We start from the raw sequence: 24370 nt of genomic DNA on the forward strand, positions 1-24370 counted from the left end.
GCCAGAAGTCTTCTATGGACTCACCAGGGAGTTGAGAGCAAGTGACGAGTGCGTGCCTGGCGAAGAGCGTGTTTATTTTCTGTGCTTAGTTTCCTTGAGTTGAGTCATGGCTTCGGCATAGTTCAGTGCGTCCTGGATTGGTGGAAAGACTTTGGAGCTTAACCTGGAATATAAAATCTGAATCTTCTGAGCCTCCGGAACAGGGGTTGGTGCCGCGTTGATATACGCCTCGAAGCAAGCTAGCCAGTGCTGGAAGTCCTTTCTGGCGCCGCTTGAGTGCGGAGGTCCAACCTTAGTAACTAATAGAAATAAATTGAGGCACGATCAATTGGACAAAGACGATAGTTGAATCCAACTGAGGCTTTATTGCAATAAGACGTGTGGCCTCCCACAGCATTTGGCGAAATGGCTGCTGGCTGGAGGACACGCATATTTATACCCTGCTTCCTGGGCGGAGCCAGCAGGCAGGGACTACCGGCGAACCTGTAGTACAGGTCCTACCGTACATCACCTAATACAGGTGCAACAGTGGTTTACCACACTGGTGTTGGAGTCCTAACAACTCGGCGAGAAGCGAAATATGCTCTCCCTTTGTGTCCGTCTGTAGTAGCAGATCAACTACATATTGCACCAGACAATCGGGTCAGGAAAATTTCACTAAACCATTTGCCAGCTGTCGTTGGAAAATGGAGGGGGAGTTGTGGAAACCTTGTTGGAGGCACGTCCAAGTATATTGCTGTCCCTGGAATGTGAATGCAAATTTGTATTGGCACGCTTTGTCCAATGGAATGGACCAAAAGCCGTTGCTAATGTCCAAACCCAAAAAACATTTTGACTGTATTCCCTGTTTGAGCATGGTCTCGGGACTCGCGGCTACGGTGGGTGCTGCTACTGGGGTTACTTTGTTCAGTTCCCGGTAATCAATGGTCAGTCACCATGATCCATCAGGTTTCCTGACGGGCCAAATTGGTGCGTTATTTGTGGAGGCTACTGATCGGAGTACGCCTTGATCAAGCAAACTCTGTATAACTTTTGAAATTTCTCCCTCTGCTTCTTGGGGAAAACCGTACTGCTTTTGGGGTCTGGGGCCGGGGCCTGTAATATTCACCAAGCCAGCAATCTTGCCACAGTCGTGCTTGTGCTGTGCAAATGCTGCTTTGTGTCACTGCAGGACTTCCCTAACTTGTTTGTCCTGACTAATGGCTCAAGGGTCGAACCAGAAGTCTCCTACTGGGCTAATCCGATTTTTATAATCTCCAACTGTGAGCTCGTGCTACCTTTGCCATTCTCCACACACATTTTTTTACTGGATCAAATGAGAGGTTGTGGGAGCTCATGAAGTCAATTCCGAAAATGTGTTCGGCTGTCTGGGGTAGATCGACCAGAACTATGGGGTGTTTAGTTTTAATGTTCTCTATCTGGATTGCTACAGGGGCTGTGATGTGTCCCTGCTATAAGTGCCCTGTAAAACCGCTGAGGGTAATGGTGTCTGTGGTGGGCCATGTGTCTCGCTGAAACATCGTGGAGGAATTGAGCATGGTGTGGGACCCTCCTGTGTCCCAAAGAAATTCCACGGGGTGTTGCCGGACTGTGCCTGCCACTACCGGTCTACCGGATTTGTCCCAAAGGGTGTTGCAGACCCAAGTTGGGGAGCCCGAACACCGTCAGTCAGTGCCATTCATATCTGTGCTATCAGAACAGGCGCTAACACTGTGGATTGACTTTGCCATATTCTTGTTTAGGGTGCCTGTCTGCTGGTTTCTCTGCTGGTTCTGGGGGGCATTGCACTCTCGTGCATAGTGTCCTAATTGTCCACAATTATAACACCCCTGGGATTTGGGTTGCTGTGGGCTGTTCTTTCCCTCATTTACCCATGCGGGGTTCTGGTGCGTCCCAACTGGATGCATGTCTGCCTGTTCTTCCTCTGCTTTGACAAATGCTGTTTTGCCTGGATGGACTGTTCCCAAGCGCGGGACAATCTCTTCAAAACCCATTTCTCATTGTGGGCCTCGTCTGAGGGGTTGTAATTTGCGCAAGCTCTCTGTCCTGCCTCTGTTGCATGAGAGACTAGGATGCGGGTCCATTTGGCCATATTATCGGGGGACAAATGGGCGGGGGCTAACTCTCCGAACACCACAGTAAAGTGTATCCACAATCGTCCAGCAGACACTGTGGGGTGCTCTGTCCTCTTTTGCCTACACTTGCTTAGGCCTTCTACGAGGTCTCCTTTGTTATAGCCGATCGTGTCTAGGATTGCTGTGTGCATTTCTTGTAGGGTGCCTCCTACATTTTGTGAGTCGGGAAGGGCTGCCACGACTGAAGGGTCGATGCTTAAAACTGTTAGCTTCACTTGCTCCTTTTCATCCAGTCCGTACATGGTCGCCTGCTGTTTTACTCTTGCAAAGAACTGGTGGGGTCCGATTGTGGGTAGGAATGGTGTTATTTTATCACACGTGTCCCTTAATTGGGTGACGGTTAACAGGGTTGTGTGCAAGAAATCTGGGTCTCCGTCTGTTGTGGCCCTGCGCTGTGTGGTTACAGGGTTCATGGGGGTGTGTTCTGCCTGTGCAGTCGGGGGTGGGGGTGCTTTTCGTTTCTGGAGTTTTTCCTGTGTACATGTGCCATGTACATATCTATGGGCAGTCTCATTTAAATCCTGCCAATCAGGGCCATTTTCTTGGTCTGACTGGGGTCCAAATGTGCTCTGAAATCCATTCTGAACAGAAAGCAGAGATTGCAATTCTGTAATTTGCTTCCGGCACTTTGCGTGATCTACCGAGCTCTGCCTTTCTTCCGTTGTGGAAGTGTGGAGTGCTCGTAGGGCTGCTTTTATGTCATTGCACTGTTTCTGCAACTCCTCGACCTGTTGTTTGGTTTCCTGTCTTACCAACACTGTGTGTCCTGGTCGGCTTTGTCATATTGGGACTGAAAGCTGCTCAAATTGGCAAGATAAGATTGGTGTGCCTGCTTGGCATCAGCCACCTCCTTGTCCCTCGCTGCTAACTGCTGTCTCAGTTTCCTGTTCTCTTTCTCATATCCACTCACATCTTTACTACTCTTGTCTCTCTCCTCAATCTCTCTATGGATCGTCCTCACGACCTCCTCTGTGCCTCGCAATTGTGCCAAGCAGGACACGATTGCCATCGGCTTGCGAGCTTTCCCTAAGCTCTTCTTTTGGATCTCTGTCAGGTTCTCCCACCAAGTATGCCCTATACTTCCTGGACCTGTTTCATCATTGCCGCAGAATTCACTCCAAAGGAGCCATCCTTTCCCTTTGAGATATTTTCTGATCTCTTCTTCCCATACGGAACACTGTCCAACTCTACTGGTCGCTGCGACCTCGAATTCCTGGGGGTTCACAAGGCGTTCCATTGCTTTTATTGCCATTTTTCTCGCTATCTCTGGGGTCTCTACCGAATTTGGAACAGGGGGTGATAAAGTGATGATGTAAACATGGGTATGGCTTACGCTAATTTCCGGCCCACAAAACTCCCGACAGTTTTATGCAACAAAATCTCTCAGGTGTACCTTATTTCCCTGTTAGTACGCATGCAAATAATACACTTCCGAATCTTGGAGGTTTGATCAGTATTGTTCTTACACTTGTGGTTTTTCTGTTTCCAATTGGATTCTAATTCAAATTTTGGGTTCTCTCGGAGTGACTAGGCCACTTCTAGGTCGAGTCCCATCAGATGTCACCAGTAAATGTTGCTCTGATTCTTTGGTTCTAAATATGGCAGTCAATATGGTCACTTTCCTTAATCCTAATTAAGTTTGCTTTAGAGTCACCTGGTATCTTTCGATACCACCACAAGGTTCAAACCCGAATACTGATCAAAGAGCCGATACACCAGTTAGTAGTTCAAAGTCAATGCTATTTATTTACACACACAGCAATGTCTACTCATGCATGAAATACTACAGACTAAACTATCTCTAATGCTAAAGCCTATACTTAGCTTCGGGTGCCCACTCAGTCAGAGGAACAATGGCCGTTGTTCGGGTCTGAGGCTGCTGGGGTCGAAGTGGTAGAGGGGAACAGCTAAGGTCGTCCATCTGGTAGCGAGCGTTGACCTTAGACTTACTTGCTTCTGGTGCAGCTGCTGGACGGGTCTCTCCGCTTTGAGAGCCGAGTACAACAGAGCGATTATTTCTTGGGACCTTCTTCTTGTACCTGAAGGGGGCTGCGTGCGCTTTTGGGTGGGTCTTGAACTTGGCCCCAATCAATTGGGCCGTATCTTGGTCACTCGTATTGATCTTGACCAATAAAGGGGTGGGTGCCCTGATGGCACGGCGTGTCCTAGGTGCCCATTGGCCGGGCTTTGTTTGCGCTTTTGGTTTGGGAAACTGGCGCCGCGAGGTCTGCAGCCAGATCGGTTACTTGAGTATCTTCCTTTGTTCCCGGAGATGGGCCATCAATATGCTAATGGACCTACAGTTTCAGTCTTGTCTGGGAGCTGTTTCTTCAATATGCATACAGGCTCTGTGCCTGCTTGCTTTCTTAGCATTGTCCATAGTTCCCTATAGTCTTTTCAAACATCAATTTTGTATTCTGAAAGTGGCCATCCCAGATGGCTACAAATTATCAGTAATAGGCAGCATGGTTTTGTGCAGGGAAGGTCCTGTCTTACAAACCTAATAGAATATTTTGAGGAGGTGACAAAGTTAATTGATGAGGGAAGGGCTGCAGATGTCATATACATGGACTTCAGTACGGCGTTTGATAAAGTTTCCCATGGCCGGTTGATGGAAAAAGTGAAGTCGCATGGGGTTCAGGGTGTACTAGCTCGATGGATAAAGAATTGGCTGGGCAACAGGAGACAGAGTAGTGGTGGAAGGGAGTGTCTCAAAATGGAGACGGGTGACTAGTGGTGTTCCACAGGGATCCGTGCTCGGACCACTGTTGTTTGTGATATACATAAATGATCTGGAGGAAGGTATAGGTGGTCTTATTAGCAAGTCTGCAGATGTTACTAAGATTGGTGGTGTTGCAGATAGCGTGGGGGACTGTCAGAGAATACAGAAAAATATAGATAGATTGGAGAGTTGGGCAGAGAAATGGCAGATGGAGTTCAATCCAGGCAAATGCGAGGTGATGCATTTTGGAAGATCCAATTCAAGAGCAGACTATACGGTCAAAGGAAGAGTCCTGGGGAAAATTGATATACAGAGAGATCTGTGAGTTCAGGTCAATTGTACCCTGAAGGTGGCAACGCAGGTCGATATGAGTGGTCCAGAAGGCATACAGCATGCTTGCCTTCATCGGATGGGATATTGAGTACAAGAGTCGGCAGGTCATGTTACAGTTGTATAGGACTTTGGTTAGGCCACATTTGGAATACTGTGTACAGTTCTGGTCGCCACATTACCAGAAGGATGTGAATGCTTTAGAGAGGGTGCAGAGGAGGTTCACCAGGATTTTGCCTGGTATGGAGGGTGCTAGCTATGAAGAAAGGTTGAGTAGATTAGGATTGTTTTCATTGGAAAGACTGAGGTTGAGGGGGGACCTGATTGAGGTCTACAAAATTATGAGAAGTATGGACAGGGTGGATAGCAACAATCTTTTTCCAAGAGTGGGGGTGTCAATTTAGCAACAATCTTTTTCCAAGAGTGGGGGTGTCAATTAGAAGGGGTCATGATTTCAAGGTGAGAGGAGGAAAGTTTAAGGGAGGTGTGCGTGGAAAGTTTTTTCCGCAGAGGGTGGTGGGTGCCTGGAACGCTTTGCCAGCGGAGGTGGTAGAGGCGGGCACGATAGCATCATTTAAGATGCATCCAGACAGATATATGAACGGGCGAGGAACAGAGGGAAGTAGATCCTTGGAAAATAGGCGACAGGTTTAGATAAAGGATCTGGATCGGGGCAGGCTGGGAGGGCCGAAGGGCTGTTATTTTCTTTGTTCTTTCTTATCTTTATTCTTTGCTTTCAGTTTGTGGTTTGTCATCAGGCCTCTGTAGTTTTAATAATACAGCACTCACAGGCCGTCTGAAGAGAGATAGCACTCACAGCAGGATTTCTGGGGATGGAGTTGGTCAGTTCTGCCTCTGCACCTTTCTGCATAGGGAGCTAACCCTCACAGCAGCTTTTCTGGGGAAAATGCTGAGGTCTGGAGTCTTGTGGCAGCTGCACCCCACATAAACATAAATCCAGCAAGTTTGTTCAGTGGATTGTTTACGGTTTTGACCTTTGTTGCTGTTTTCTTCAGATCTTTCTGGATGGACAGAGTCCAATCTCGAGTCACTCCTCAGGATGTTGGGTTCAGATCATGCTTTTGTCCCTGGCCATCCATGTAGTATAACATTTTTATTGACACTGGCATTGTGGAGATGGAATACACTGGTCATGGCTTTAGAGGGATGGTTTTACATGAGATGCCGTGTGCTGCAATAGTCCATTAACTTTGTAACATCTTTATTAAGCAATTGATCCAGAGTGCAGAGGGATGGAGCTTGGGTGGCACAAAAGATATTGTCAGCATACATCAACTTGTGGGGTATGCTTCTTGGAGGTTATTTGTAGTAATAATAATAATAATCTTTATTAGTGCCACAAGTAGGCTTACATTAATACCGCAATGAAGTTACTGTGAAAATCCCCCAGTCGCACCTGTTCGCAGAGGGAGAATTCAGAATGTCTAATTCACCTAATAAGCACGTCTGTTGGGACTTGTGAGAGAAAACCGGAGCACATGGAGGAAACCCACACAGCCACAGGGAGAACGTACAGATTCTGCACAGACCGTGACCCAAGCCAGGAATCGAACCCGGGTCCCTGGCGCTGTGAAGCAACAGTGCTAAGCACTGTATTTATGATGAGCAGGGTTGGGGTTAAGACTGAACTCTGTGATAGTCTGTTGACCTGTCCCTTCCAGTCACTTCCCCCTTGCCCCATGAAAGCTGTTGGGGAGGAATGTTTCAATAACTGCCCGGACCCAGGTTGGACGTACTCTGGACAGTTTTAGAGCAGACCAGTTTGTCACACTGTTGCAGAGGCAGCTATGAGGTCCAATGGCATAATACCTGTCTTCAGGTTCTTTTGGAAGCCATTCCATGTCGATGGTGAATGCAAGAACTTGATCGCTTGCTCTGTGCTCCTTACAGGAACCAGCTTGGTCTACATTTAGGGTTAACTATACTTCGAGAGATATGCGTTGCAGGATAAGATGCTTAAAGATCTTAAAGGACACAGAAAGTATTGATTCGGTCGATATCTAGCAACCAATGTGAGAACTTTCCCAGGCTTTAGAATGACTGGATTTTGCCACATGCCACACCTGGAGTGAGTTCATTTGTGTGTCGAACTGAGCCAGCCAGACATGAGCATGGGGGTCACGTTCTTTCAGAAATTCTGGTACAATGTTGTCATATCCCGCTGCTTCACCCCATTTCAGGCCCCTTAATGTTTTCTCCAGTTCTGGATCCTCAGAGAAATCAGGACTGTTGTGTTCTTTGTGCTGCTGTTGTTTTTTTCCAGATTATTATAGACAATGTATTCTGTCATTTTTTTCCAACCATGTCCTCTTGACATGACGCAGATGATTGGTAACTGTGAAGTATCACTTTAAGGATCTGATTCCAGTTTTGTTTAATTTACGGTTGCCGGTTGTTGGTGAGACATTGCTGAAACTCAGTCTACAGTAACTTAGTTCAGTTTGACTGATGGATGATTTCATGTGGGTGATTATTGGGCTTCTCCAAAACGGTGAATCAGGCTCCAGTATTTCCGACTGGAATGAGTGAAATTGAGCCCCGCTGTCATTTCACCCCATCCGGAGTGATGAGCAACATTGAGAGACTCGAGGTGGTCTGCTGTGTCAGGGCCACCAGATGATTCATATTGCTTTTGGAGGGCTGCACTCTTTGCAAAGGCACAATGGGTCAATAACAATGAGGGTTGGCTGTGGCTTTGTGAACAGAAAATTATTGAATTCTGAATAACAATGATGATAAAATTGTAAATTTGTGAATAGTGTGACGTGAACACTGATGAAACAGATGCCCACCTGTTATAACCCTACAGGAAGCCTATGGACCTGTTACCTCAGAGTCCCTGTGGCCTCACCTGAGTATGATCTACCCAGATGAGGGGGGCGGAACTACCCTCTTAGCCCAGACTGTGGGACATAAATACTCCAGCCGAAGTGTGGGCCAGGCACAGGAGATCCTTCAGGGAGTAGAAGGTGGAAATAAAAGGAAATAAATGTAACTTTCTGCAGTCTGTGCTTGAGTGGTCGCTTGCCTGAGACTATTCCACTCCCCTGTCCTACACAAGGTAATGATCCTGAAGTAGCATGAGGCACAATTTCCCCTCAGACATGACTATAAGCAATGGTTTCAATGTGTGGAAATAGCCCATGCTGAGTTGCACATAACTAAGATTGGTCTTTAATAAATGCTGAACATTTTTAATGAGTGGACTAACTTTAGCTAGCACAGTTTAACATGGGAACAAGATTGAATAGCAGCTTGTCCAACTGCTTACTCAATCTACCTTATTAATGCAAATGCAAAATACTGCAGATTCTGTAAATCTATAACAAAAACAGATAATGTTGGATATACTCAGTGGGTTTGGCAGTTTATCTGGAGGAAAAAATAAAGTTAATGCTTCAGGTCGATGAGCTTTCATCAGAGAGACCTTTTTGTTAAATGTTACCATGTGCATTAACATAGGATTAGATAGTATCCTCAAATGATCTGAATATTCTCAAATATTCTTGAAATCATGCCTAACCTTTATATATTTATGTCATTTTCAGAGATCAAATGGCCCAGTCTACTCTCTCCAAGTTCTTCAATTTTGAGGACGGCAGAAATCTTCAATCTCTGTATAACACGGGGGAATTGGAAACAATGATTCTTCAGATGAAGAGTAAGTCAGACCATTTAGACAATGTGCAGCTTAACATCGCAGTGATGGGTGATGTGGGTTCAGGGAAATCCACCTTCATCAACGCTATGAGAGATCTTCGGAGCGATGATCAAGGAGCTGCTCCAACTGGGAATGAAGAAACCTGGATAGAGCCGACCAGGTATCCTTATCGAGCTCTGCCCAATGTCCAACTCTGGGATTTTCCAGGAACAAATTCCTTTGGTTTTGAACTAAATAATTACCTGAAGCAGGTGAAGTTTCAACGGTTTGACTTTTTCATCATTGTGTCCCAGGCCCGATTCAGAGAGAACGATGCAGAAATTGCCAAAAAGATTCAGGAACAGGGTAAAGAGTTCTACTATATCCGATCCAAAATAGACAATGATGCTCGCTCACTGAAGATGCAAGGTGCTGATCTGAATGAAGGCTGGAGCTCAATCCGCAGGGACTGTATCATTAACTTCCAAAGTGTTGGGGTGACACCGCCAGAAATTTTTCTGATCTCTAGTTTTGAGCGGGAGCAATATGACTTCCCGAAATTAAAGTCCACCCTCGCCAGGGATCTCCCAAACATTCAATCAAATGTTTTCTCTCTCACAATCCCAAAGATGATGCTGGAAATCACAGAGCCCAAAAGAAGCACATTGATGACCAGAGTCCTGGTATTGGCCATTCTCTCCGGAATAGTGGGTGTAGTGCCAGTGTTGGCACCATTTCCTGTGCCAATGTTAGTGCCAGTGTGGTATTTATTTACCACCATCGTGATCACAGTTTCTGGGTGGATATACCTCCAGAAACAGCTGGGGCTCAGTGACAGGTTGGTACCAAGTCTGGCCAACAAAGTCACTAAGCTCAGTTCAGTTTTGAAAGCTGAAATGAATCGTCGATTGCCAAGGAAGATATCACCAGCAGTTACCAACGTACTGTTAGGAATCACCGCCGTCACCTGCATGATAACTGGGATCAAACATGGCTTCAGTCCAATGGGCATCTCTATCTTTGGGGCTGTGTCGTCCTTTGCTTTTACCTACAAGTTCCTGAAGGATTCACTGAACGACCGCTTGGAAACTGGACAACGGCTGGTTCAGGCTGCGCTGAGCAGAGATTGACATGACCCTCGCACATTACACGATCAACATTACTGCTCAGTTTTTACAGGCTGCAGTGATGTTTGATCTACAATGCGGCAGATTAACCTGCATTATTTCCGGGTTTCAAACTCATTTACAGCTCTAACAATATCCTGTTCGTGATGATTAAATGTGATTAAAATAGGAATAGATACAACTGCTAAGTATTTCCATCTGGTTTTCTTTCAGGTTTTCAGCATCTGTAATATTTAGCTTTTTTTCGCTGTGTAAAAAGGTTTTAATTGCTCGAAACCTTCTGCATTAAATTTTGTGGGGCAAATATTTTGTTTTATAACTGATATGTTGTGAATTAGAGTTTGTTAATGTCGATGGATGGAAACACTATTAAAAACAAGCAAATAAAACCCTGATGTAAATGCAAATCAAACAAGCCTGGGTTACTGACAATTAAGACCAGACTTATAGGAGAACCTTAATGATAGTGGGAGGCACGGTAGCACAGTGGTTAGCTCAGATGCTTCACAGCTCCAGGGTCTCAGGTTCAATTCCCGGCATGGCTCACTGTCTGTGCGGAGTCTGAATATCTTCCCCGTGTGTACGTGGGTTTCCTCCGGGTGCTCCGGTTTCCTCCCACAGTCCAAAGATGTACAGGTTAGGCGGATTGGCCATGCTAAATTGCCCGTAGTGTCCAAAAAGATTGGTTGGGGTTACTGGGTTACGGGGATAGGGTGGAGGTGAGGGCTTAGGGTAGGATGCTCTTTCCAAGGGGCAGTGCAGACTCGATGGGCCGAATGGCCTCTTTCTGCACTGTAAATTCTATGATAAATAACCTGGGTGGGATTCTCCGTCCCGCCGCATCAGTTTTTTGTGGCAGCGTGCCACCGCTGGCAGCGGGATTCTCTGTCCCACCAGCAGGTCAATGGGATTTCCCATTGTGGGCAGTCCCACACCATCGGAAAATCCCCGGAAGTGGGTGTGCTGTCAACGCAACGGAGAATCCGGACTGCGGAGAATCCAGCCCCCTATCATAGATCATAGAATTTACAGTGCAGAAGGAGGCCATTCGGCCCATCGATTTGATAAGGTTTCCCATGGCAGGTTGATGTAAAAAGTGAAGTCATATGGGGTTCAGGGTGTACTAGCTAGATGGATAAAGTACTGGCTGGGCAACAGGAGACAGAGAGTAGTGGTGGAAGGGAGTGTCTCAAAATGGAGAAGGGTGACTAGTGGTGTTCCACAGGGATCCGTGCTCGGACCACTGTTGTTTGTGATCTACATAAATGACCTGGAGGAAGGTATAGGTGGTCTGATTAGCAAGTTTGCAGATGATACTAAGATTGGTGGAGTTGCAGATAGCGAGGAGGACTGTCAGAGAATACAGAGAATACAACAAAATATAGATAAATTGGAGAGTTGGGCAGAGAAATGGCAGATGGAGTTCAATCCAGGCAAATGCGAGGTGATGCATTTTGGAAGATCAAATTCAAGAGCGGACTATATGGTCAATGGAAGGGTCTTGGGGAAAATTGATGTGCAGAGAGATCTGGGGGTTCAGGTCCATTGTACCCTGAAGATGGCAACGCAGGTTGATAGAGTGGTCAAAAAGGCATATAGCATGCTTGCCTTCATCGGACGGGGTATTGAGTACAAGAGTTGGCAGGTCAAGTTACAGTTGTATAGGACTTTGGTTCGGCCACATTTGGAATACTGCGTGCAGTTCTGGTCGCCACATTACCAGAAGGATGTGGATGCCTTGGAGAGGGTGCAGAGGAGGTTCACCAGAATGTCGCCTGGTACGGAGGGTGCTAGCTATGAAGAAAGGTTGAGTAGATTAGGATTGTTTTCGTTGGAAAGACTGAGGTTGAGGGGGGACCTGATTGAGGTCTACAAAATTATGAGAGGTATGGACAGGGTGGATAGCAACAAGCTTTTCCCAAGAGTGGGGGTGACAGTTACAAGGGGTCACAATTTCAAAGTGAGAGGGGGAAAGTTTAAGGGAGATGTGCGTGGAAAGTTTTTTACGCAGAAGGTGGTGGGTGCCTGGAACGCTTTACCAGCGGAGGTGGTAGAGGCGGGCACGATAGCATAATTTAAGAAGCATCTAGACAGGTATATGAATGGGCGGGAACAGAGGGAAGTAGACCTTGGAAAATAGGAGACAGGTTTAGATAAAGGATCTGGATCAGCGCAGGCTGGGAGGGCCGAAGGGCCTGTTCCTGTGCTGTAATTTTCTTTGTTCTTTGTTCTTTGAGTCCGCACCGGCTCTTGGAAAGAGCACCCTACCCAAGGTCAACACTTCCACCCTATCCCCATAACCCAGTAATCCCACCCAACACCAAGGGCAATTTTGGGCACTAAGGGCAATTTATCATGGCCAATCCACCTAACCTGCACATCTTTGGACTGTGGGAGGAAACCCACGCACACACTGGGAGGATGTGCAGACAGTGACCCAAGCCGGAATCGAACCTGGGACCCTGGAGCTGTGAAGCAATTGTGCTATCCACAATGCTACCGTGCTGCCCTTTTAACTTTTATCTTTAAACTTTTGGTGCAGCCAGTATATTTTCTAATATTCCAATAAGTGATTTAAATTATTCGCATAACCTTCGATCAAAAAGCTGAAAGCAGCTTTGTAAATATTGATGGACCCAACAAGTTGGGAAAAAGTGCCCTTATATCCATTACAGATATGAATAATTCATGTGGGTTACACAATCAAAGTATTGGCCCATAACTTGCTCCAAGTAGCAATCAGTGGTGGATTGTCTCTTCGTATCAATTTACCCGCACTTGATTTCGAAAGTGCCTGTCTGGCCCGACCTTTGTGACTCAGGCCGGGTGAGGGAGAAGAAGTGAATCAGGTCAGTGGGTTTAGCTGCAAAGTAGAAAAGGAGCAGATGGGAGGGCACACCCCCTTTTTATGGCACTAAGTGCTGTAATGTAGGTGAGTTTAAAGGTCCCATTGTTTCTAAGGTAAGTGAGTGGAGTGGGGGGATTCAAACATGGAGGGTGTCTGGTTGGACATTGGAGGGGTATCGAGATGGAGGGGGTCATATACGGGGAGAGGTGTGTGTGAATGTAGTTTGCTGGCAGATTACCCAGTTACTGGACACTGATTTGATTATCACATTGAAGCTTATCATGACTAATGGTTCTTTTATGGAATGCCTTTAGTGTTGCTTTTTCTCCATAACTTCCATCACATTTGAGTCCAGTCAGGTTTGCAGTAATGTGCCATTACTGTACGTTCTTGGAGCAGACCCATGTTAGGAGTCTGAAACACTGCCACATCGCAGCAGGAAAGAGATTACTGCACTGTGCATTACAACTGACTTTGTCCTGTATACCTTGATACCTTTGATTGATAGAAATCCTTCAATCTCTGATTGAAAATGAACAACTAACTCAATATTAACTGCCTTCCCAATTGGAATGGCAGCATGGTGGCACAGTGGTTAGCACTGCTGCCTCACAGCGCCAGGGTCCTTTGTTTGATTTCTCCCTCGGGTGACTGTGTGGAGTTATCACATTCTTCCCATGACTGCGTGGGATTTCCTCTGGGTCCTCAATTTCCTCTCACAGCAAAATGATGTGCAGGTTAGGTGGGTTGCTGTGCTAAATTGCCTGAGGTGGGGTGATGGTGATTGGGCCTAGGTGGGGTGCTCTTGAGGGTTGGTGCAGACCCATTGGGCCGAATGGCCTCCTTCTGTACTGTAAATTCTGTGATTCTATGACAGGAAATCACTGCGACCTTCCACCCGAGGGGTCTCCTGAGTCTCTGGCGGAGAGCGAGTGTCCGAGCTGCTTCCATCGCTGCTTGGCTCACCGGCGGGTTCCAGCTGTGGCACTGGCTTGGGGCGGGTGACGCCAGATGGACCCACGCCGTCACCAGCATGATTAGACCGGGGGAGAGTGGGTGTGTGGGTGGGGTGAGGGTGGTGTAGGGTGAGGCTGGTGTAGAGCTGAGGAGGGTGGTGTGGGGTGCGGATTTGTGCGGTGGTGTTGCGTGGGGTTGTGTAGAGGTGAGGATGATGTGGGAGTGGTGTTGGATGAGGGTGGTGTTGGGGGGGGGGGGGGGGGCTTGACACACGTGTCATGAGGAACTGCAACTAAGCGGGGTCTCACTTCCACGCATGCAGCCCAACTCCACCTCAGCGACCTCCCTTTCCTCAGGACCGCCAACCACATCCAGGACCCTCTGCTCTGCCATGGTTGGAGGCCGCAGGCCTTCTCCTGCTCCCGGCGGTTGTGCATGGCCTTCTCCTGGGGGGAGGCAAACAAATAACGACAGCATTAGACTGTCCGACGCATGCAGCCTTGGTGGTGGGAGCTGGTGGCCTCAGTGTCCAGCGCACCTAGCCATGGCAGCTGGTATGGGTGCCGCCATGTGGTGCAGGGTGGGGATATTCCCATCCTCTGGGTGGGGAGGTGGGGTAGGGTCATGGGTGTGTGGAAGGGGCATTGTGCCAGGGGCACAGAGCTGCCTACTCACCCTGGCAGCCCTGAGGAGGTCATACAGCTTTTTCCGGCACTGCTGGCTGGCCCGGACAGTGCTGCACACGGGGTTGATGGCCTCTGCCATCTGGGCCCAGGCACGTCGAACGGCAGTGGCTGGGGTATAGGGGAATAGGGTCATCATCCTCTCCTCCATGGCACCCAGGGAGGCTCTCCAGCTTGGCACCTGTGAAACGTGAGGCTGCTCTCCTCACTGCCATCTTGTTGGCTGGGATGGTGTGTGTGGGGAGTGAAGTGTGTATAATGGGGCTGCAGCTTGTCAGCCTCCTGAGTGGCAATCACAAATCGGGTGAATCCGGCACCGTTTCTCATTGGTTGTGCTCCATGTGGCGCTTGTGCTCGCCCCTGAACTGTTGCTGAACCGGTCCAGGTTTGGCGCCAGTTTTGCTATCGTGAAAGTCCACGAACCCTACCACGGCGTCAACACTTAATAATGCCTGGTATCAGGAAACAACTGATACAGTAAATTAAATCTAAATGCAAGCACATACAAAGTTGTAAAGTTTATCTGAACCTATTACTATTTTAAGAACTTTTTAAATGACTCAGAGGAGGCTGAAGGTAAACTAAAATATATTTATTTACAATGTTCTGCTTTATGCAACATTTCACACCCAGTGCAATCCTAGCTGGGAGGACGTATCGCACGAGGCCCTAATTTGGGCTTGCTTTTAAGCTCTGCTCACAACGAGCCGCAGATGATTGGTCTCCATCCACTATTTGGGGAGCTTGAACTCCATGTTGTCCATGAAGAGATTTATCATTGTTTCCCCGCGGTCCTCATGGGGGTTATGCCACCCCTCCCCCACAAAGGCCGAAGGTCCCCCTTCAGCCACCAATGTGGGGGGGGGGGGAAATCTGCTTTTCTTCCCCCGCTGCTGCGTTCATGGCTCTGGGTTGGGTGAATTGTACCGAGCAACTGAAAGCCGTTTCCTGGCAGACTGCCAAAGAGTCACTGCTGGGAAATTGGTGCCGGACATGGTAGCGTACGCCAGCATGGACACTTCTGTGTCTATGTTAGAAACGGAGTCATCAACCTCTTGCAGGTCCGGGCATGGCAGCCCAGACGGCAGAGCCCTCAGACTGAGGAGTGTCTCCTGATACAGCAAAAGGGGTACCACCGCCAGTCAGATGCCCTGACCTGTGGGCTCATGCCTGTTTAACTGCCCCAAATGTTTTTTAGGATCTTCGCCTGAACACTTAATCTATACAAGACTGGGCACATCTGCTCCAGTAACACCCCTGGAAGCCACAATGGTTCCTTGCCAAATTTTCGTGCAAATATGATGCCCCAGATGTGAAATGCCCACTCCGGCGGCCTCAAACCATCATGTCTCTTCTCTGATTCCTCTTGCTGCCTGACTTAGGCACCGAGGCTTGGAAAAGTCAAACTCAGCAGAGTCCTGTGATGTCGACCATCAATACCTCTGCAGCGGAGATCCCTGCCATCACATGTGGCATTGAACGATAATTAAACAGGAAGCTCACTAACTGCGTGTCCATAGACACAATCTGCTGCTTCTTCAATCCCCGTTTGAAAATCTGACTGCCTGTTCCGCTACTCCATTGGATGAGGGATGATATATGGGATGGTTCGAATATGCCAAATCCTGTTTCTCTGCATAAACACAACAAACTCCTTACGAGTGAACTGCGTACCATTGTCCGTCATGAGGACTTATGGGATCCCATGGGTGCACCAGAGCTTCTCAATCATGTCCCTGGATATTACCGAGGTCACCCTGCACGCCTCCAGGCAATGCAAGTGGGCTTCCATGAGACAAGGAATATGACCCCATGAACGGTCCAGTAAAATCCACATGGAGGCGAACGCATTGGCGGCCGGACCAAGGGTCATCGATGGGAGTTCCTGGCACACCGGGCTGCTTTTCAAAACTCTCTCAATGTTCCCATCGATACCAGGCCAATAATACGTCCGGGCCAACATTTTCATTTTCCACGTCCCCAGTGGCCATGTCCTGTAGTTGGGCTTCCTGACCCTGTGGGGGGATGACCACCCGATCGCCCCACAATATAACGCCATCCTCCAAACTGATCACAGAAAACATCTGGGTGAAAGACCGAAGAACCTCTGGAAGCTCCTCCTGTTGACCATGCACATACTGATTGAACTTAATGCTGAAAATCACAGCCAAATCCTCCTTCTTTATCTATGCGTCACGGCACTTGACGTCTGCCGGGGTCCTTGAAATGAACGCAATGGAAAGTTCCATGCCATTGTCCCATCGATGGCCCAGCACCGTTGAGTTGCCATAAGGCGAAGCAACACATTTTAAAATAGTCAGATCATAATGTGCAAGAAATTGCTTTGAAAACAGATGCATCTTAATGCCAATGTATGCTTCATCCTGAGAAGCACCCAAGCACCATAAGACCATAGAACCAGAAGACACAGGAGCAGAATTAGGCCACTTGACCCATCGAGTCTGCTACGCCATTCAATCACGGATGATATTTTTCTCATCCCCATTCTCTTGCCTTCTCCCATAACCCCTGACCCCCTTATTAATCAAAAACCTATCTATCTCTGTCTTAAAGGATACTCAGTGATTTGGCCTCCACAGCCTTCTGCGGCAAAGAGTTCCACAGACTCCCCACCCTCTGGCTGAAGAAATTTCTCCTCATCTCTGTTTTAAAAGATCATCCCCTTAGTCTGAGATTGTGTCCTCTGGCTCTATTTTTTCCTGCAAGTGGAAACATCCTCTCCCGATCCACTCTATCCGGGCCTCGTAAGTTTCAATAAGATGCCCCCTCATCCTTCTAAACCAACGAGTACAGACCCAGACTCCTCAGCTGTTCCTCATAAGACAAGCTCTTCATTTCAGGGATCATTCTGAGGTACATCCCTGCTCTTGTACTCTAGCCCCCTCGACATGAATGCTAACGTTGCATTTGCCTTCCTAACTGCCGACTGAACCTGCACTGTTAACCTGAAGAGAATCGTGAACAAGGACTCCCAAATCCCTTTGTGCTTCTGATTTCCTAAGCATTTCCCCATTTAGAAAATAGTCCATGCCTCCATTCCTACTTCCAAAGTGCATAACCCCACACTTTTCCACATTGTATTTCATCTGCCACTTCATTGCCCACTCTCCTAGCCTGTCCAAATTCTGCTTCCTCTACAGATATTTATATCATCTGCAAAATTAGCAAAAGTGCTCTCTGTTCGCCAGATCACTAATGTATATTGTGGAAAGCTGTGGTCCCAGCACAGATCACTGAGGGATATCATTAGTCACCAGCTGCCATCCTGAAAAAGAACCCGTTATCTTGGGTGGCACGGTAGTATTGTGGTTAGCATAGTTGCTTCACTGCTCCAGGGTCACAGGTTCGATTCCCAGCTTGGGTCACTGTCTGTGCGGAGTCTGCACGTTGTCCCTGTGTGTGCGTGAGTTTCCTCCGGGTGCTCCGGTTTCCTCCCACAGTCCAAAGATGTGCAAGTTAGTTGGATTGGCCATGCTAAATTGCCCTTAGGTTAGGTGGGGTTGCTGGGCTACGGGATAGTGTGGAGGCATGGGCTTAAGTAGGGTACTCTTTCCAAGAGCCGGTGCATACTCCATGGGCCGAATGGCCTCCTTCTGCACTGTAAATTTTATGATTCTATGATCCCCACTTTCTGCCTTCTGTCAATCAGCCAATCCTCTATCCATGCCAGGATCTTACCCGTAACACCATGGGCTCTTCACTTATTCTGTCCCTGACAGAATCCCCTCAACTTCAAACATACCCAGAACATATATACATGGTTAGCCGGGCTACCCCCACACTGCCCACATCTTCCTCCACCTCCTCAAAGAACCTGCTCCTCTGGGCTACTGTTATGTGGGCCCTGTGGACCACTTTGAACTAGATCAGGCGAAGTCTGGCTCAGGACGAGGATGAATTGACTCTCTTCAAGGCTTTTTCCCACTTTTCCATTTCTAGCTCCTCTTCCCAATTCTGCTTCACCTCCCTAATTGGAGGCCCCTCCCACTCCAACAACTCCATCCTCCCCTCTCCAAATCCAGTTTTTGACATCAACTTGTCCTGTAGTCCCCTCATTACCCAATTCATTTTTTCCAATTAAGGAGCAATTTAGCCTGGCCAATGTACATAAACTGCACATCTTTGGGCTGTGAGGGCGCGACCCACGCAAACACAGGGAGAATGTGCAAACTCCACATGGACAGTGGCCCAGAGCCAGGATCGAATCTGGGGCCTCGGTGCCATGAGACAGCAGGGCTAATCCACTGTGCTGCCCCTGTAGTCCCCTCAGGCGGAGGCGAGAAAAGCTTGGAACCTGCCTTTGTACAAAGTCTCGGACCTGAAGGTATTGAAACCCATTCCCGCCCGGTAGCTCAAACTCCTCCTCTCGTGCCTTCAAGGTCGGAAAGCCCTCCTGGATAAATAATTTCCCAAATCTCTCGATCCCTGCCTGCTGCCACCTCCTGAAACCCCAGACAGGCTCCCTGGGACAAACCCTTAGGGCTGCCACCACCACAGGGCTTGTAGAGCACTGAGCTGGCGAGAACGGCAGGGGCGGCATTGGTAAAGCCTCCAACCTCGTACCCTTGCAGGATGCCACTTTCACTTGCTCCCAGGTCGACCCCTTCCCCTCTACCCACTCCCTGACCATCGATACGTTGGCTGCCCAGTAATAATTAATAAAGCTCGGGAGGGCCAGGCCCCTCTCTCCGCGACCCCGCTTCAGGAGTGCCCTCTTTACTCTCGGGGTTTTCCCCGCCCACACAAAATCTGTAATCGCCACATTTATTTGTCTAAAAAAAAGCCTTTGGGACAAAAATCAGAAGGCATTGAAAAAAGAAAAGCAGTCTTGGGAGGACTGTCATCTTCACCGTCTGGACTCTTCCTGCTAGCGTTAGTGGGAGCATCTCCCATCTGTGGAAATCCCTTTTCATTTAGTCGACTGCTTTGCACAGATTTAACTTGGGCTGCCTCCACTCTTTAGCCACTTGAATCCCTAAATATCTAAAACTCCCTGCCACCACTTTAAAAGTTAACTCCCTCAGTCTCCTTTCCTGCCCCCGTGCCTGGATCACAAACATCTCGCTCTTTTCCATATTTAAGTCGTAGCCTGAAAATCGCCCAAATTCACCCAGTACCTCCAGGAATTCGGTCATCCCCCAACTGGATTTGTAGTATAAAGCAGCAAGTCATCCGCATAGAGAGAAACCCTGGCTCCACTCCGGGCCAGAGAATCGCCACAACCGCGCCATACCGCCCCGACGTCGGCATGCCACCGTGTTTGGCGCGGCACCGGTCGCAGGCCTCTGTCCGCGGCAGGGCCGCCGATTCTCTGGCCCAGATGGGCCAAGTGGGACGCGCGGAAACGGTAGTGGCCCATTAGCGACGTCCACACCTGGTCGTAGCCGGCGGAAACTCTGCGCGCAGCCTGTTGGTGGGGGTGAGGGGGCTCCGTCCCGGGTGGGCCTCCAATGGGGTATGGCCCGCGATCAGGGCCCACCGATCGGCTGGCTTCTCTCTCCCCGGGCCTACTTTGTTGCGCGCGGCTGCCCCTGAAACTCCGCGGCATGTTGCGTTGGGGTCGGTGTGTTCAGTAAGGCCACCGCGCATGTGTAAACCGCTCCAGCACCATGCTGGCCCCCTGTGGGGGCCAGAATCGACAGTGCCCACGGCCGTTTCGCGCTGTCGTGAAACGTGACGGCGTTCACGGCAGCGGGGACACTCTGCCTCCATTTTGGAGAATCCCGCCCCCTGTGCTCCACATCCCCCGCCCTCACTATCCCCGCCATGCACTCGATGCTCTAAGGGCCATTGCCAAAGGCGCTCTGGCCAGGGAAAACAGTAATGGGGAGAGTGGGCATCCCTGCCTTGTCCATCTCCCGAGATTAAAATATTCTGACCGGATTTGGTTGGTTCTCACATTTGCCACTGGGGCCTGATATAACAGCCGGACCCAATCCACAAATCCCTGCCGGAACCCAAACCTGCCTAAAATATCCCATAGGTGCTTCCACTCCACCCAGTTGAAAGCATTCTCCGCGTTCATGGCTACTGCCACCTCAACCCCTCGGCTGGCATCATTATAACATTAAGAAGCCGTCTAATATTGGATGTCAAGTGCCTGCCCTTCACAAATCCCATCTGATCCTCCCCTATTATTTCCGGGACACAATCCTCTATCCTGATGGCCAAGATATTTGCCAGTAATTTAGCATCTACATTTAAAAGGGAAATTGGTCTGTACGATCCACAGCTCTCCGGGTCCTTGTCTCACTTCAGGATGAGAGAGATTGATGCCTGCGATAGCATTGGGGGAAGCACTCCCAATTCCTTGGATTCAACTTCTGAACTAACAGCGGTCCTACGAGCCCCAAAAATATTTTATAAAATTCCACTGGGAATCCGTCAGGTCCCGGGGCCTTAATTGATTGCATTGCCCCAATCCGTCTATCACTTGACTGAGCCCAAGAGGGCCCCCCAAGACTTCCACCAGCTCCTCATCGACCTTCAGGAACTTTAGCCTCTCCAGGAATTAGTTCATTCCCTCCTCCCCCGCAGGTGGTTCTGACTCACAAAAACGACTGTAGAATTCACAGAACACGTCATTAATTGCCCTCGGAGAAACACCTATCCGACCCATCCCTAAATTGATCACCCAGCTTCAAGTGTGTCTCCTGTAATGGCCACGTCAGCCTTTAACTGTCTCAAGTGCGCGAACACATCGGCCCTCTTGACCGGCCCATTCAGGCCACGAATATTCCACGTAATCAGTCTGGTCGGGGGGTGGGGGCTCTTGCCCCCCTCCCCTGTCGTTCAGCCATGACCTTTCCTAGGCCAGCCCTCAGCCCATGGCCCACACCTCCCCAGATCCGTTCCATAGGATAGTGGTCGCCTTCTCCTCTCACTTTTATCTACTTCTGTGAAAATCCAGCTTAAAAGACGTTAAAAAAACCACCAAGAGTGGGAGCTGCTAAATGTGCGACCGTTCACAGCATGGTCGCCACCGGAAGTGCCTCCCTACTTTCTTAAACAGTGGTATTACATTAGCCACTTTACAGTCCTCTGGAACCTTCCTGCCTCCGGTGATTCCTGGAAGATCACCATTAATGGCTCCAGAACCTCCTCAGCTATCTCTTTTCGAACACGGGGGTTTAGTCCATCCAGTCCAGGTGACCTTTCAGTTTCTTCAGAATCTTCTCCTTAGTGATGGTCACTGCACTCACCACTGTCCCCTGATTCTTCTGGAGCTCTGGCATCCCACTAGTGTCTTCACCATGAAGACTGATAGAAAGTAACTATTCAGTTTGTCTGCCATTCTTTGCTTCCTATTATTAATTATCCGGCCACATTTTCCAGTGGTCCAATGTCTATTTTTGCCTCTCTCTTTCCTTTTATATATTGAAAAAAGCTCTTCATATCTTTTATATTACTAGCTAACTTGCACTCATATTTCGTTATTTCACCTTCTCTCCCCTTATTGCTTTTTTAGTTGTTCTCTGCTCACTTTCAAAGGATTCCAAATCCTCTGGCTTCCCACTAATCCTCGCCACTTTGTATGCTTTTTCTTTTGCTTTTTTGCTATCCTTGACTTCCCTCATCAGCCGTGGATGCCTTGTCCTCCCCGAGCATGTTTCCTCCTCCTTGGGATGAATTTCTGTTGTGCCTCCCTAATAACCCCCAAAAACACCTGCCATTGCTGTTCCACTGTCTTCCCTGCTAGGCTCCTTTTCTAATCAACTCTGGCCAGCTCCTCTCTCATGTCTTTGTAGTTACCCTTCTTTCATTGTAATACCGTTACATCTGATTCCAGCTTCTCCCTCTCAAACTGCGGGGTAAATTCTACCATATTGTGGTCACTGTTCCCTAAAGGTTCCTTCACCTTAAGTTCCCTAATCAAGTCCGCCTCATTACACATCATCAAATCCAGAATTGCCTGTTCCCAAGCTGCTCCAAAAAACCCATCTCTTAGACATTCCACAAATTCCTTTTCTTGGGATCCACTAGTCTTTGGGACATACAGCCGAGATACCTGGCATCACACCGTCAGTGAAATTCATATTCCACATTAGTCTTTTGTGTAACAGACAAAATGTCTCTCTAGCTTGATGGCAGCCTCCTGTCAGTGGAGAATACCACTCATGATGCTACTTCATGATGGCAGCTTAAGCTGTTGCTGAAATGATTTAAGACATCTTCTCCTTCCAAGGAAGAGGTAGACTGGACACTTTCAGGACTGAAAGTGGTGTGTATTAGTCCATTCTTTATTGCGATATACAGCGATCAATGATCTGAATTGGGTTGCCATTATACCACATGATAACTTTGATGTGCCCAATTTCAGCATCAGGCTCACACAGAGAACAAATGGCTCAGGCCTATATACAAGGCTCTGATAATTGTATATTGTAGTAATCCCAATGTGTACGTTGACCAGTGTAGGTGGGCTTTCCTGCAGACAATAGTGGAAAACTCATTGGGGGATATCTCAACTTGCACATCAAGGAAAGGGAACTCCTTGGCTGTTCAGGATTTAGCCCACTAAGGTGTCGGAAATTCTTAAATGCAGCTGTGATACAAATATCAAAAATATAGGTTCTCCAATGTGTCTGCTCCCCCTGTACTGAGCTGCCAAACATCAGGAATGTATGACTGCAGAAATTCAGAAATTGAGGATAATACAATAGCGACCGTAACCTTTCACACTCCATGTCGATATGAAACACAGACCTCTCTCCGGAATGGCATTGTGTGCTGTCCTCCATTCAGATGTCACAATAGTCAGAGCCCTGGAGATGTCGAGAGAAGCCACCCTGCGCCTTCTCCCATGTCATGATCTCTCTGAAGGCCAGAGGAATCAGCAGAATCCCTGCTTTCTCCTCCCCCAGGTGCCGAAGGTTGGGGAGGAGGAGCTCTGATATCTAATAATTTATTTAAACAGTGGGAGCTGAGTGGTTAATTAGATACTGGTTCAATCTGGTTCCTGTTCAGTTTTCTATAAATTTAGCTAATTTGGTGCAACCTCAGCAAATTGAGTGCAGCAAGAAACTGAGTGTGAGCTTGGAGTTTGGTAAGTGAGGGAGTTCGGTGAAGGGGGGTAGGAGGTGCTTGCTTCCCGTCACTTTATCTGTCTTTCTCACCTTTTAGGATTGGCTCTTACTCTGCTATAGAAAAAGGATCTAGCTGTTTGGAGGTTATCTGATAAGTGGTAAGTTCTCCTCTATCCGTACGTTGCTTGCAGATCCTACCGATGCAGGAACTGCAAGCAAGGCAACAAATCCTCCATCCACACAGCGACCAGAGTATATAACCTCATTGGACACACTATCCCCTTAACACTGCTTACTCTCACTGTCTCCCAGGCTTGAAAGGAAGCAGTCACTCCAGGAAGCGTGGAAAACATGCAGGCCTGCAGGTGAGAGTGAAACAATGCGGCCCCAAAGCCCCTCTGCCTAGCTTACTCCTAGCTAATGTCCAATCTCTAGAAAACAAGCTAGACGAACTTAAAGGCAGACTCACTTTTCAAAGAGAACTAAGGGACTGCTGTATGCTGTGTTTCAGGGAGACATGGCTCACTCCTGCTTCACCAGACTGTGCCCGACAACCAGAGGGCTTCTCAATCCACTGAATGGACCGTACGGCGGCCTCAGGCAAGGCAAGGGGAGGTTGGGTCTGCATCATAATCAGCACTTCCTGGTGCCTAGATGTAGCACAGTGGCAAGTTTCTGCTCCCCGGACCTAGAATACCTCACGCTAAAATGCTGCCCCTACTACCTTCCGCGGGAGTTCAGCTCTGTTATCCTGATGGCAGGGTACCCCATGCGAACGTGAAAATCGCACTAGACGAAATATTCACCACCACAAATAGCCTTGAAACGAAACATCCTGAGGCCTTGTTCATTGTAGCTGG

The 24370-nt window shown here is 48.3% G+C and overlaps 1 protein-coding gene across 3 annotated transcripts in view; it reads left to right on the forward strand.

Annotated features, from left to right (window-relative positions):
* Positions 1 to 10386, forward strand: part of LOC119952042 (interferon-inducible GTPase 5-like) — a 29601-nt gene extending 19215 nt beyond the window's left edge. For 2 of the 3 annotated variants that reach the window (XM_038775533.1, XM_038775534.1), the window contains one exon: positions 8757 to 10386. In XM_038775533.1, coding sequence (XP_038631461.1) covers positions 8764 to 9978 — 1215 coding nt within the window. In that variant the 5' untranslated portion in view covers positions 8757 to 8763 and the 3' untranslated portion in view covers positions 9979 to 10386. Of the gene's footprint in view, positions 1 to 8069; positions 8270 to 8756 lie in introns of those variants that run through there. The other variant, XM_038775536.1, reaches the window with a different exon arrangement.
* The last annotated feature ends 13984 nt before the right edge of the window (positions 10387 to 24370 follow it).

The sequence above is a fragment of the Scyliorhinus canicula genome, chromosome 17 (assembly GCF_902713615.1).
Source record: "Scyliorhinus canicula chromosome 17, sScyCan1.1, whole genome shotgun sequence".
NCBI classification, from domain to species: Eukaryota; Metazoa; Chordata; class Chondrichthyes; order Carcharhiniformes; family Scyliorhinidae; genus Scyliorhinus; species Scyliorhinus canicula.